We start from the raw sequence: 12224 nt of genomic DNA on the forward strand, positions 1-12224 counted from the left end.
CAAGTGGTTTCCATGGAAGTGAGGAGTGACTTAAAGTCTGCACAAAGAGCTGCGGTCAGTGTGTGTGTGTGTGAGAGAGAGAGAGAGAGAGAGAGAGAGAGAGAGAGAATCAGGTGCTTGTTTCGTTAAAGAGTGAATATTAATTTGCTGACACACATTAAAAATCAAAACCGTGTCGCTGCAGTTTGAATCTCGTCTTGTTTAAATTCATGTATTCTCTCCCTCCCTCTCTCGCCCTTCTCTCTCTCTCTCTCGCCCCTGTCTCTCCTGCGGGTCAGACTCTCATTGAGCCGCTGCCGTTGTCTCTTTTCTTCAATGAAACATTCCTACAAGGAAGAGGAGGAATTAGGAATCAAATCAACACAAAAAGAGAGACAAGAATGAGTTCAGAGCGCGGCGCTTCAAACGCTGCGGCTCGGAATTTAATGTTGAAAAATATGAGATGAATTCTGCAGGAGAGCAAACAGGGACCTGAGTACACACACAGGACACACACACACACACAATCAGAGCTACAGAGGCCAAAGGTGGAAAAAAACAAGAAGAAAAGTTTAAGACGAGGACGGAAACTGTCTTGTACAAGATTTTTAAAAATATTACCTTGTAAGCAAAAGCATGTTTCCTGTGAAAAGGTGAATCATTCTGTCATGCAAACTCACACACACACACACACACACACACACACACACACACACACACACACACACACACACACACACACACACACACACACACACACACACACTGTAAGTGGACGTATTCTCAGGATGAACAGAGAGTGAGAAGCAGCTTCACTTTGTGCACAAACATCCAAATGGTCACAGGATATAAACGTCATCGCCCCCTCCAGCTCACCAGCTGTAAATGCTTCTGAAAAAGTCGGGGTGATGAACGTGTCTGTTTGTGTTCACACACGCAGCTCGGCCGGACAACGCCAGGAACCTTTCAGGAGTTTTGTGTGTGAAGCTGCTGTGTAAACAAAGCGAGACAAGTCTTTGTGTGTCGCTCACAGAAACAACACTCCCTCCTCCACAGGTGTGTTTGTGAGCGTGTGTGTGCTGTTTGCTGGCATGCAGGTGAACATGTGGGTGGCTGCTGCTCTGGCAGTTCTTAATGAACGTCACGCTGAACACGAGATGGACGTGCGTGCGTGTGTGTGTGTGTGTGTGTGAGTGTGAGTCAGCGTCATGCCATGCAGCCTCTGGCATGCAAAGCCAGGGTGGGACCGAGAGGCCACACACACGCACAGAGCCAGGTAGACTGGTTCTAAAGGTGTGATAAAGATCCATGTTTAGTCTGAGAGGGGAACAAAGCACATCCTCCCACAGAGGACGGGAAAAAAACAACCTTCAGTTCGAGCTCGCTTTGCTCTTAGGACGCGTTTTAGACTTTGAATTTCTCCCTGAATCACCTGAAGCTGCTCTTCTTCAGGTGATTAGTTTAAAAAAAAAAAGAAACTTTGAGAGATTTGAAGGTGAATCAGTCAGACCACCATGACGGCTCTCAGGTGTGTCAGCAGCTTCAGACCTGCTGCTCAGAGAGGGAAGTGTTTGCTCAGCCCTGAAAGCTGACTGACAGGTGAGAGTAACGAGGTGAGGGAGGTGGGGTCCTCGTGTGTGTGTGTGTGTGTGTGTGTGTGTGTGTGTGTGTGTGTGTGTGTGTATGTAGAGGAGTGGCGAGGCTCACTCAGGGGTGAAAAGGTGGATTTGAGGGTGGAGTGAAAAGGCGTGGGACTGTTTTTACAAGTAATTACTGACTTTAAGTGACTTTATATTTCCTGTCTTCTACGTTTGAACATTTATCTACATTTATTTATTTACAACATTTCACGTGAAGAATCATGACGAGACAGACCTCAAGTTTTACCTTCAGTTTCTAAACTTTGAGCTCCGTGAGACTCGTTGTTTGTTAAATGACGGTTTAAAACTTATCCTCCTCCTCTTCAGTTTAAATAAGTCTCAGACGTCCTCACAACATGTGTGTGAAGTTTCTTGTTATTAATCCACTCTGATCCTGTATTTGATCATGTCTATAAAACCCTCTATTTCAGCCCTGCTCAGAACAGACTGTTTCTGTGTCTGTACCTTTAAATATGTAAATGAGCTGTGTCTGACCACGCCCCCTCTCTGGAAGGGCTCGGGTGTCTCTGGCTTTCTAGCTCTATGTCTTATTGTGTACGGTGAGAAGGCAGACTCAGAGGGCAGAACAAACACCTAGCTGTGGGAGTGTCACCCACCTGGGGGAGGGGTTACTGCCCTTTGTGATGTCATGAAGGGAAAATCTTCAAACGGCCTGTTTGAGCACATATTTTCTGAAAAGTGAAGCAGGGAAAAATACAGAGAGGATGGACTTTTCTCATCATTGGGGGGTTTGTAGACGGACTAGAGACACATATTAGTGTTAGAGAAACATGGAGAAGAGGAGTTTAAATATTTATTTTCTGCAGTTTTCCTCGTGTGGCTTTCAATCTTCAAGTGTATTTGTGAAAGAGTCTGAAACGTGCATAAAACGCTGTGATGGTTGAACTTGCAGTTTGTCTGTATTTGTTTTTTGTTTTTGACTCCTTTTTTTTTTTTTTTAAGCCTTAAAGTCTAACCGGGGACAAGGAATGCTAATTATGCTAATTATCTGCAGCATGTTTCAGTGCAGCAACATGCAGCGTTTCTAAATATGCGTCGCGTCTCACTCAGGCCGAGTCCACACGGAGGCGGGTATTATTATAAACTGAAGTTTTCCTCCTCAGTTCTCCAAAAAACATCTTCGTCCGCATGAAAATGCCAAACGAATTGTTACCACTGTCATGAGCACGCCAGGTCAACAACAATGTCCTTAACATGTGATACATTTACTCACCATTCCTCTGCAATAACCCTTTCATTTACAGATCCATCCCACCAACCCGAAGTCCACCAGGCCCCAGGGTCTCGTCCAAAACTCTGATGTTGGCATTGGGGTTTGTGTGGTGGGACTGTCGTTTGAATCAGCAGTGACCTCCGTCGTCCAAGAGTAACGAGAGTTCGAGAGTAACTGTGTGTGTATGTGTGACCATGTTAAAAGTCCAGTGAGCAACGTTAGCACCAGTGCTAGTTTGGCTACCTCTGCCATTGCACTAATCTCATGTCAACTGAAGTGACTACATCGCACGATGACGTCACACGGAGGAGAAACCGCCACACAGCGTGACGTCACAAGAACAAAACTCTGCTTACCCCGTCTACACAGAAACGCCTTAAACAGAGTTTCTGAACATCTTTACCCTGGAAGGAGTTTCACTGAAGGACAGTTTACAGAGACCTGAAACGCACAGAAAAAGCTACATGTTTGTATCATTTTTGGATCATTGTTATGATTTGGTCGGTGTCGGGACTTCCTGTTTTATTTTTTATTTTATCCTTGTGTTTCTCCGTTTCCTGTTTTATTTTGTGATTTGAATATCCATACTCACTACTCTGTGTTTATATTCGGGTAATCTGAAAGGTACGTTAGCGTTCTGCGTTCACGTAAGGATTTATTGGCCGCCGCTTTGTCCCGCTTGTTGGAGCGCGTTCTTCTTCATCGTCCTCAGAATCAGAGCGAAGAAAGAAAACGTACAACTGGCGTCATCAGAGTGGAATCAAGTTTAATCACCTTCACTCGTCTCGGAGGTCGAAACCATTTCAAACATTTTAGAAAAATTCATCAGCATGAAAAACAGAAACCTGGATGTGAACTCAAAACAGGAAGTGCAAAAAAAAGGTTTAAACTCAGCAGAGGTCGTCGATCCCTTTGATACAGCGTGTTTTTAAATCGATGCTCTCGAAACTCCAGATCTGCTCAAGACCACTATTTGAAGGTCTCGGTCTCAATCCCTAGATGTCTTGGGCTGAATCTCGATGTCCACCCTAAACCCTGAGCCTTGAGCCCTGACTGACTTTATTGACGTCACCTGGAAAGTGATCGAGTGCATGAGGCTGCGATGGCTCTAATGGTTAAATACAAATGGGACAGCACTTTGGCGCTTATAAAAAGTTCTACTCAAAATAGGCCTATAGGCTTATTGGCTTCCCCTTCCTGTTTTTTTTAACCGTCTCTACCTTTTTTCCTTTTTATGGTGTTTGTTTACCTTTCAATTCTTGTGGGCTTCCCCTGGAAATCATATGTTTCACATCACAATGCTATGAACTGTGGGTAATTCCCTCACGTTAAGTCTGCAGATATGCCCACTTACGGACAGGGTGCATAAAGGGCTTGTAGTCAGTGAGAGACCCCTCAAACACTTGATGATTTGACAGTGGGACAGCACTAAGACCTCACAGATTACCGGGAACGCTCACCAGTGAGTGTGTGAGGGTGGACATCGAGATTGGGCCTTGGTCTTGTCTGAGTCCTGGATCACTCTGGTCTTATCTCGGTCTCGCCCTGCTTTGGTCTTGGTCTTGAATCAGTCTCGATCCCTAAATGTCTTGGTCTTGTCTGGGTCCTGGATCACTGTGAACTCGGGCACATCGTGGTCTTGGTGAGTGTGGTCTTGACTAATCGAGCGTTACGTAGGAGAGGAAGGTAAACTGGTTTAGACCGTGTGCAGGAGTTCAAAAGAAATCAAAACAAGGAAGGATCAATGATTGGGTTTGTTGGACTTCTGTTTCTGTTGCCGTGGTAACAAACAGGTAAAGATATTGCTAGACAATCTCTGGTATCATGACAACCGTGGTGCGAGCCGGACTGGACTGAGAGAAAGTGGATGTAGAGGAATGCAAGAACAGGAAAGTGAAGCCAGCAGCAGATAGAAATCAACTGTTGATGAAAGTTCTGATCGTGTTCACGTCGGGTTGGATTCATCGTCCAGCAGCGACTCTCAGAGTCTGAAGTTTGACGTGGACAGAGAAACGTTTAGTGTCAGTCCTTCTGCTTCCTACTCCTTCTTCTTCTTCTTCTTCTTCTTCTTGAGCTCCGGGGAGCTGTTCCAGTAGTAGAGAACCTGCAGGGCGATGATGGCGTTACAGGCCGACGATATGACGTACGTGAGCGCCATCAGAGAGTCTCCGGTTTCCTGCAGCAACACAAAACAAATAAATAAACCCAAGCTGACGACAGTTTAACTTATTTTAGAGTGTGTGTCTGTGTGTGTGTGTGTGTGTGTGAGAGTGAGTGAGAGTGTGTGTGTGTGTGTGAGTGAGAGAGAGAGTGTCTGTGTGTGTGTGTGAGTGAGAGTGAGAGAGTGTCTGTGTGTGTGTGTGTGAGTAAGAGTGTGTGTGTGTGTGTGTGTGTGTGTGTGTGTGAGTGAGAGTGAGAGAGAGAGTGTCTGTGTGTGTGTGTGTGTGTGTGTGTGAGTGAGAGTGTGTGTGTGAGTAAGAGTGTGTGTGTGTGTGTGTGTGAGAGTGTGTGTGTGAGAGTGAGAGTGTGTGTGTGAGAGTGAGAGTGTGTGTGTTTGAGAGTGAGAGTGTGTGTGTGTGTGTGTGTGTGTGTGTGTGTGTGTGTGTGTGTGTGTGTGTGTGTGTGTGTGTGTGTGTGTGTGTGTGTGTGTGTGTGTGTGTGTGAGTGAGAGTGTGTGTGTGAGAGTGAGAGTGTGTGTGTTTGTGAGTGAGTGAGTGTGTGTATGTGTGTGTGTGTCTGTTTGTGTGAGTGTGTGTCTGTTTGTGTGAGTGTGTGTCTGTTTGTGTGTGTTGTGTGTGTGTGTGTGTGAGTGAGTGAGAGAGAGTGAGAGTGTGTGTTGTGTGCGTGAGTGTGTGTGTGTGTGTGTGTGTGTCTGTGTGTGTGAGAGTGCTCAGGTGTTTCCTAAACATCACAGGTGAACAAACACACACTTTCTCACCTGCAGGGAGGTGAAGATGCGAGCGAGGGATCCAGCAAACAGCAGGAAGACGGAGATGGCCGACAGCTGGCCGGTGTGTCCGTTACTGTAGTTAGAGGCCGCCTGGATCAGCTGAAACACACACACACACGGTCAGTCTGTCCCGTGTTTGCGTCTTGCACACAAGTGAAGCCAAAGGGCAGCCAACGCCAAAACCACCACCATGTCATCGAACATTTACTAAAGTCAATTTAATTACCAACGCTTTCAGCAGAAACATGAAAAACGAGTGTACAAAGGATCATGTATGCTGTAGTGTGTTTTACCCTGCCGATGATGATGGCGGGCATGTTGGAGGCCTGCATGGCGGTGACCACGGACATGGGTGTGACGGGAGACAGGAGGAGGATCAGCAGAGGGAAATACACGACCAGGAAGAGCAGACCTGGAGACAGAGGAGACACACTGATGAGACCGTTTGATTCAGTCAGAAACTCACAGGGGGCGGAGCCTGTTTAGATTCTTCTACATTCAATTCCACTGAAGATAAAACTGATTTATTATGATAACAAAACTAAAACATGTTAAACTAGGTGATAACAACAAACTCTACTGTTCATTAAACATGACTGGCATGCATGGTGCACCTGAAGGCGTCCTGGTTGTTGCACTGCTGCAGGTCACATGTAACACCTATAGAAGCCACTAGATGGCGTTGTGGCTGCAGTTTTCATGACCAAAGGAAACTGGTTGTACCATTGGTGTTTGTTTCTACTCTTACAGGATGAATCTGATTTATTGATCTTTGTTTCAGTGATTCATAGATCAATATTTTGGCACTCGGTGAGGAATTTTGCTGGTATTTTTGGGAACATTTGAGGGGGAGTTCACGCTCTGGTTTCCGTTTGTCGGTGAAAGTTTAGAATTTTAAATATTTGTTGGTCAAAATAAGAAAAGTAAAGTTGTCACATTGAGCTCTGGAAAACCTTGATGAGCATTTGTTGTCAAACTTTACACAATTAATCGATGTCTGTCATGGCAGCCTGGACGCAGGAGAGGTATCAACGTGAACACTCTCTCACCTCCCTTCGTTCGTCCTCCGTAGTGTTGGATGAGGAAGCCGATGGTGACGGTCTGCAGCATGAGGAAGAGCGCTTCTCCCCACGCACTGATGAAAGAGACAGCATGTGTTACACAATGTGTTACACACCGTGATTACAACATGCACAAACGGGGGGGGGGGGGGGGGGGGGGGGAGGGGTGTGTGTGTGTCTGTGGTGTGTCGGACCTGAAGGGGAACTTGTTGGCGATGCTGTAGGCCATAGTTCCTGTGATGGCAAGCAGCTCGAGCAGCACCGACTTAAAGCTCAGGCCTTCGGCACTCTTTGCTCCCATCAGCTTCAAGATCTGAGGCAGCTTCACTGTTGACAAAACGGTCGTGAAAATATAGAAGTTATAACTCAACAAGTTTTTATACATTCATGGTCCGTCTGCCCTCTAAAAAAATAAAATAAACAGTCTAAGTTTTAACCCTTAAATGTGCAGACATGTCTAAATAATTTGACCTTTGTTTGTTTTCTAATTGAGAGTCTGTTTCTCCCAGGATGCATCACTCGTTTAGGGTATGAAACATGTGCATATGAGTGAGGGTTGTACCTGTTTTAAGCGTCTATATCAGGGCAATTAATCCTCCTGGATATAAACGTTTGTTGCTTTATTATCCAAGTTGTGAAAATCTAATTCATAATTTTTTAACCAAACTCTAAACAACATGTAAATATAACACTCTGGACACAGGCTGTGAGTTTCAGACTAAAAGAGACGTCATGTAGAAATGTAGTCATGTACAAAATCAGATTATGCAATTTTCTTTATGTTGAGTGTTGTTTGTGTCTGCGACATGGCAACCTGTGTGAGCATCGACTCTAGAGAGGAGGGGGGAGACAGCTCTCTCCAATGTTTTGAATTTGGACTGCAGTAACCATTTTAAACACTAGGTGTCAGAGTTACATATTGCTCCTTTAACTGATCCTAAAGTGAAGTCAGAGACAGAGACGAAGAGGAGGGTTGAGGTTTTTTTACCCATCACTGATCCCAGGATGATGCCGATCCCCAAACCTTTGCTCAGCACAACCTTCAGACATGGTACTGAAATAAAAAAAATAAAAAATATGTGGTTAAGCTGGCTGTAATGACTGAAATCAACACGAATACACACGCATGAACTGAGATCACCTATAAGGACTTTAAGAACATTTCCCCCTCAAACTAAAAAGCTGAGGTGATCAAATATTATCTCAATGAAACAAGCCCTCTTCAGACTGCTGTGACCTCTGTGTGTCTTATAAATGAGAGACTACTGTAAAAAAACTACATTTCCCTGTGATAGGAACAAACGATAAAAAATACAGCTTCACATTTTTAATCTGGCCCTCCTATAAAAGTACAAACATACCCCATGAACCTCTCATTCTGAAAATTATTATTAAATACAAAATAATATAAATAAAGCCGGTTTATTGACACCGGAAGGAGGTGAACGTTACACACAGAGTACGTGAAGCCGTTGTTAGCTCACATTAAATCCTCTTACCGTCCAGAAAGTTGAAGTTCAGAAAGAATTCGTCGTAACATGTTTCGGGCATGAAATAAGTTAACAAAAGTCCTTTAAAAGGGTCCATAAATGACGACCCTGCATCTGAAACTGCTGCTCCCTCCGCCATTTTGGAGAGTAGGAGTGACGTAGCCGTAGAATGTACAACACATAAAGAGTCCCACCAGCGCAGTGAGCCCGTGTCATGGTGCAAAGGTTCCGCTTTGATATTTTAACGATAACAGCGACTTTTACAAGTTCTACTTTTACATTACTGTTAATATTGATACTAATACTATTATTACAACTACTACTGCTACTATTATCCCTATTACTACTACTATTTCTACGAGTAGTACTACAACTATCAAACAAATACATAATGATAATAAAATAAAATAAAAATAACAGCAGTAAAAACTAAAACATCAGCCAGGTAAAACAACATTTGTCAAAACCATAGGTCAAAACAAAGATCATGTATACAATTATTAGTTAAATTAACGTGTGTGTGTGTTAATTTAACTGATCATTTAAATCATGAATGGAACACTAATGTGTTGTCATTTTTTTTTTATAATAAATGGGTAAATGTGTAAATCATATCAGAAATGATAAACCAGTGGTTATCAACTTGTGGGTCGGGATCCAGTGGGGGTGAATTTGTGACTGGAAAAAGAATTCTGTCCAAAAGTCTGTGAGAGCTTTTTAAACACGTTTGTTTTGTTCCGTCTGACGTCCAAACTGCAAACACATTTAACTAAATAAATCTGATTGGCTGAAAAAAAACAACAGAAATTTGGGTCACAGTTTTCATGTTCATCCTCATAATTATTTCTTTATGTTTTACATAAAAACCGCTGGCTGTTAATGTGGCCTTTCAAAGATCAGTACGAGACTAGCGAGTCTATTATTACATGTTTTAAACTTTCACATTTTCTTCACTGGTTATTGATTCGTCTGAGTCTTCAGGCATTTCTTTGAATCTATGAAGGCAGATACTTCTGTTAATAGAAGACAATAAAAAAATTGTTTGTATTTCCTGTTTTTAATGTAAAAGAGTGCAGACATTGGAAGGTGCTGAGATTAAAGATACAACAACGATTGACAGAAACTAAATGATTCACTTCAGAGTTCAGCAGAGACAGCTGAAACAAAAATCATAAATCTGTTTCTACAGAGTCTTACACATCTATTCCCTGAGCAGTGACTGACAGGTCAGCAGGTCTGATCTTCAGCAGCGTGTTTTCGTCCAGCCACCCGAACACGGGGATCAGACTGTGTTTGAATGAATCAGAGAACGTGTAGATGTGAACCCTTTGAACTGCATCATAAAAAGACACCTGACCCTCCCCCACGTCCACGTACACCCCGATGCGTGCAGGCACAGTCGCCTTCTCCAGGTTAACAGGCGTGTTCGTGCACGCCCAGAAGCTGGACGCCTTCCACAGAGTCCAGAATCCTCTGCTGGGGGACACGGTGGAGCCTTTCTTGCTGAGAGCAGACTGGGACATGACTCCAATCCTCCAGCTGCCGTTAGACGACACCTCCACCTCCCAGTAGTGTCTCCCAGCAGAGATGACGGCATCGCCCAGGACGCAGGGCCACTCGGAGGAGACACTCTGACTTTGGGAGGGAGCTGGGGGGCAAGCTGCTGCCTCAAAGAGCTGCAGGCGGTCTGAGGACACGGCGAGCCAGGGGTGACAGGTGCTGACGTCCAACCTGAAGGACACTGAGGTACAAACACAGAAATCTCATGAGTAGAGATGACACCTTTTATTTCTGTTTTACCAGCAGAGGAATGTTTATAAGAAGTAAACGACACAGAACGCTGATTAAGACGTTTCATTTTAAGGTAGCAACGTCCACTTCTCATTCTCAGTCTGTTGTTGGAATGTGAAGAAAGATTACCTGCAGCGCTCTGAATCCACCGCCACACTGAAACACAAACAGAGATATCACAGTGAGTTACGCAGTAAAAACAATCGTCACTCATCCATCAAAGTCAGAAGTGTGACCCGTTAAGTAGCCTAAGTGTATGCAGGTCATCAGGTGCACAAAAAGAGGATGAAGAAGTCAGTTGTTCAAAGTAAAGGCAGCAGCTGAGTCACCTGAGTTAGGGATGTATTTGGGGTTTCCGCTCCCCGTCCTCCAGGCTTTCTGTTTGGTCGGCAGCCACATCATGGAAATGGCGTCCTGATGAGTCAGAATGATCGAACATTACTGTCAGCTGCTGTCAGTAAAAAGACTCCTTTTCTTTCTGCTCTGTGCTTCATGTCTGAGTTCACACATGGTGTCTATAACATGCATCCAAATAAATATTACATTTTATTTGAACATAAATCTGACTGCAGACACAAGAGATGAAAGCCAACATCCAAGACTAAATTCAGCAATGACATGCACACTAAAGAAATGTCTTTATAAATCTGCATCTCATATCAGAATTAAAGGAGCAGTATGTAACTCTGACCCCTAGTGGTTAAAATGGGTACTGCAGTCCAAATTCTAAACATTGTAGAGAGTTGTCTCCCCCCTCCTCTCTAGAGTCAATGCTCACGCAGGTCACCATGCGGTGGACACTGAAGCTTCAGTGTTTATCCAGCTCTGCATCGGTCTGTAAACCTTTCTGATACTAAATATCAGTAAAATAACAGATTGCATTGTTTTAAAACACATGGTCATACACACCTGACTATCCTCTGCTAACAGGGACCAGGTCACAAACTCCAGCAGAGGAAGAATGGCGGCCATCCTCGACTTGTTGGATATACTGGAGTACAGCAGCTTCTTCAGCTCGTCATCAGACACACCGTTAGCCTGGACGAACAAACGAAAACGCACGTGCGCGCACACACACACACACACACACACACACACACACACACACACACACACACACACACACACACACACACACACACACACACACACACACACACACACACACACACATTAACACAGTCATTGCCCAAAAATGTATGATTTATGTTATTAGGAAATGCATGATGTCCCACACACACACACACACACACACACACACACACACACACATACACATACACACACACACACACACACACACACACACACACACACACACGCGCGCGCACACACACACACACACACACACACACACACACACACACACACACACCTCTTTCACATCCCTCAGCTCCTCGGCCCACCGCTGCAGCTTGTCGTTGAGTTTCTCCTCCTCTGTTTTCTCTTTCTGTCTCCTGTTTGTCTTCTCACCTGTTGGCCTCGTTTTCATGTTTACCTGGAACACAATAAAGTGAGAACCTGGGAGTTATTACCACGCTGTAAAACAATGACAGAAGAAGAAAAGGGCGGGAGAGGATACCTCTGTACCATCTCCTTCAGACCTACACCGACCTGTTCTCTCCAATTTGTCCTCCTACATGCTTCTCATTATACCTCCCGCCCTCTTAACCTCTACGAGGTCTCAAGCTTTTAGCCGTCAGATGTAAAAAAAAAAAAAAAAACACTCAGACAATGACAGAAACAGCCAAAGAAGAAGGACAGAAAAACATAAAATGAAGGGTTAATGACCATGTTCTGGTCCAGCTCTGCGGCCCAGTTCAGGATCAAACTCCTGCTGATCTCCAGGCTGTCCGGCTCTCTGCTGCCCCCTGCTGGTGCTGCCTTCTTACTGCCACGCTTCATCTGAACAAAAAGCAGATGGAAAACATCTGAATCAAACATGAGGTTAATACATTATCTGAGGTTCAGGACAGAACGCTGCAGGGCTGCCAGGGAAGGGCTGCCAGGGGAGGGCTGCTAGAGGAGGGCTACCAGAGGAGGGCTACCAGAAGAGGGCTACCAGAAGAGGGCTACCAG

The 12224-nt window shown here is 44.5% G+C and overlaps 2 protein-coding genes across 5 annotated transcripts in view; both read right to left on the reverse strand.

The window, feature by feature from the left end:
- Positions 1 to 3599: 3599 nt before the first annotated feature.
- mpdu1b (mannose-P-dolichol utilization defect 1b) lies at positions 3600 to 8524 on the reverse strand. The gene is made up of 7 exons (XM_020649254.3): positions 8364 to 8524; positions 7853 to 7918; positions 7059 to 7191; positions 6853 to 6938; positions 6097 to 6215; positions 5792 to 5902; positions 3600 to 5029 (listed from the first exon to the last, which is right to left on the reverse strand). Exons 1-7 carry the CDS (start codon positions 8491 to 8493, stop codon positions 4892 to 4894), a joined length of 783 nt encoding a protein of 260 aa, XP_020504910.2. The 5' UTR covers positions 8494 to 8524; the 3' UTR covers positions 3600 to 4891.
- Positions 8525 to 9392: 868 nt separating this feature from the next.
- LOC109995512 (butyrophilin subfamily 3 member A1) overlaps positions 9393 to 12224 on the reverse strand; it is a 38137-nt gene continuing 35305 nt past the window's right edge. For all 4 annotated transcript variants that reach the window (XM_065950402.1, XM_020649251.3, XM_020649252.3 and 1 more), the window contains 6 exons: positions 11937 to 12050; positions 11521 to 11643; positions 11055 to 11183; positions 10475 to 10559; positions 10275 to 10301; positions 9393 to 10095 (listed from right to left, as the gene is read on the reverse strand). In XM_065950402.1, the coding sequence (XP_065806474.1) occupies positions 9548 to 10095; positions 10275 to 10301; positions 10475 to 10559; positions 11055 to 11183; positions 11521 to 11643; positions 11937 to 12050 (1026 nt within the window). In that variant the 3' untranslated portion in view covers positions 9393 to 9547. The remainder of the gene's footprint in view (positions 10096 to 10274; positions 10302 to 10474; positions 10560 to 11054; positions 11184 to 11520; positions 11644 to 11936; positions 12051 to 12224) is intronic.

Source organism: Labrus bergylta, chromosome 22, assembly GCF_963930695.1.
Source record: "Labrus bergylta chromosome 22, fLabBer1.1, whole genome shotgun sequence".
Lineage (NCBI taxonomy): Eukaryota > Metazoa > Chordata > Actinopteri > Labriformes > Labridae > Labrus > Labrus bergylta.

Coding starts and splice junctions, on each gene's coding strand:
- mpdu1b (XM_020649254.3), bottom strand. CDS start 8,493: ATGGCGGAGGGAGCAGCAGTTTCAGATGCAGGGTCGTCATTTATGGAC. Junction 7,919..8,363: donor GAACTTCAACTTTCTGGACG/GTAAGAGGATTT, acceptor TTTTTATTTCAG/TACCATGTCTGAAGGTTGTG. Junction 5,903..6,096: donor CCGCCATCATCATCGGCAGG/GTAAAACACACT, acceptor TGTGTGTTTCAG/CTGATCCAGGCGGCCTCTAA.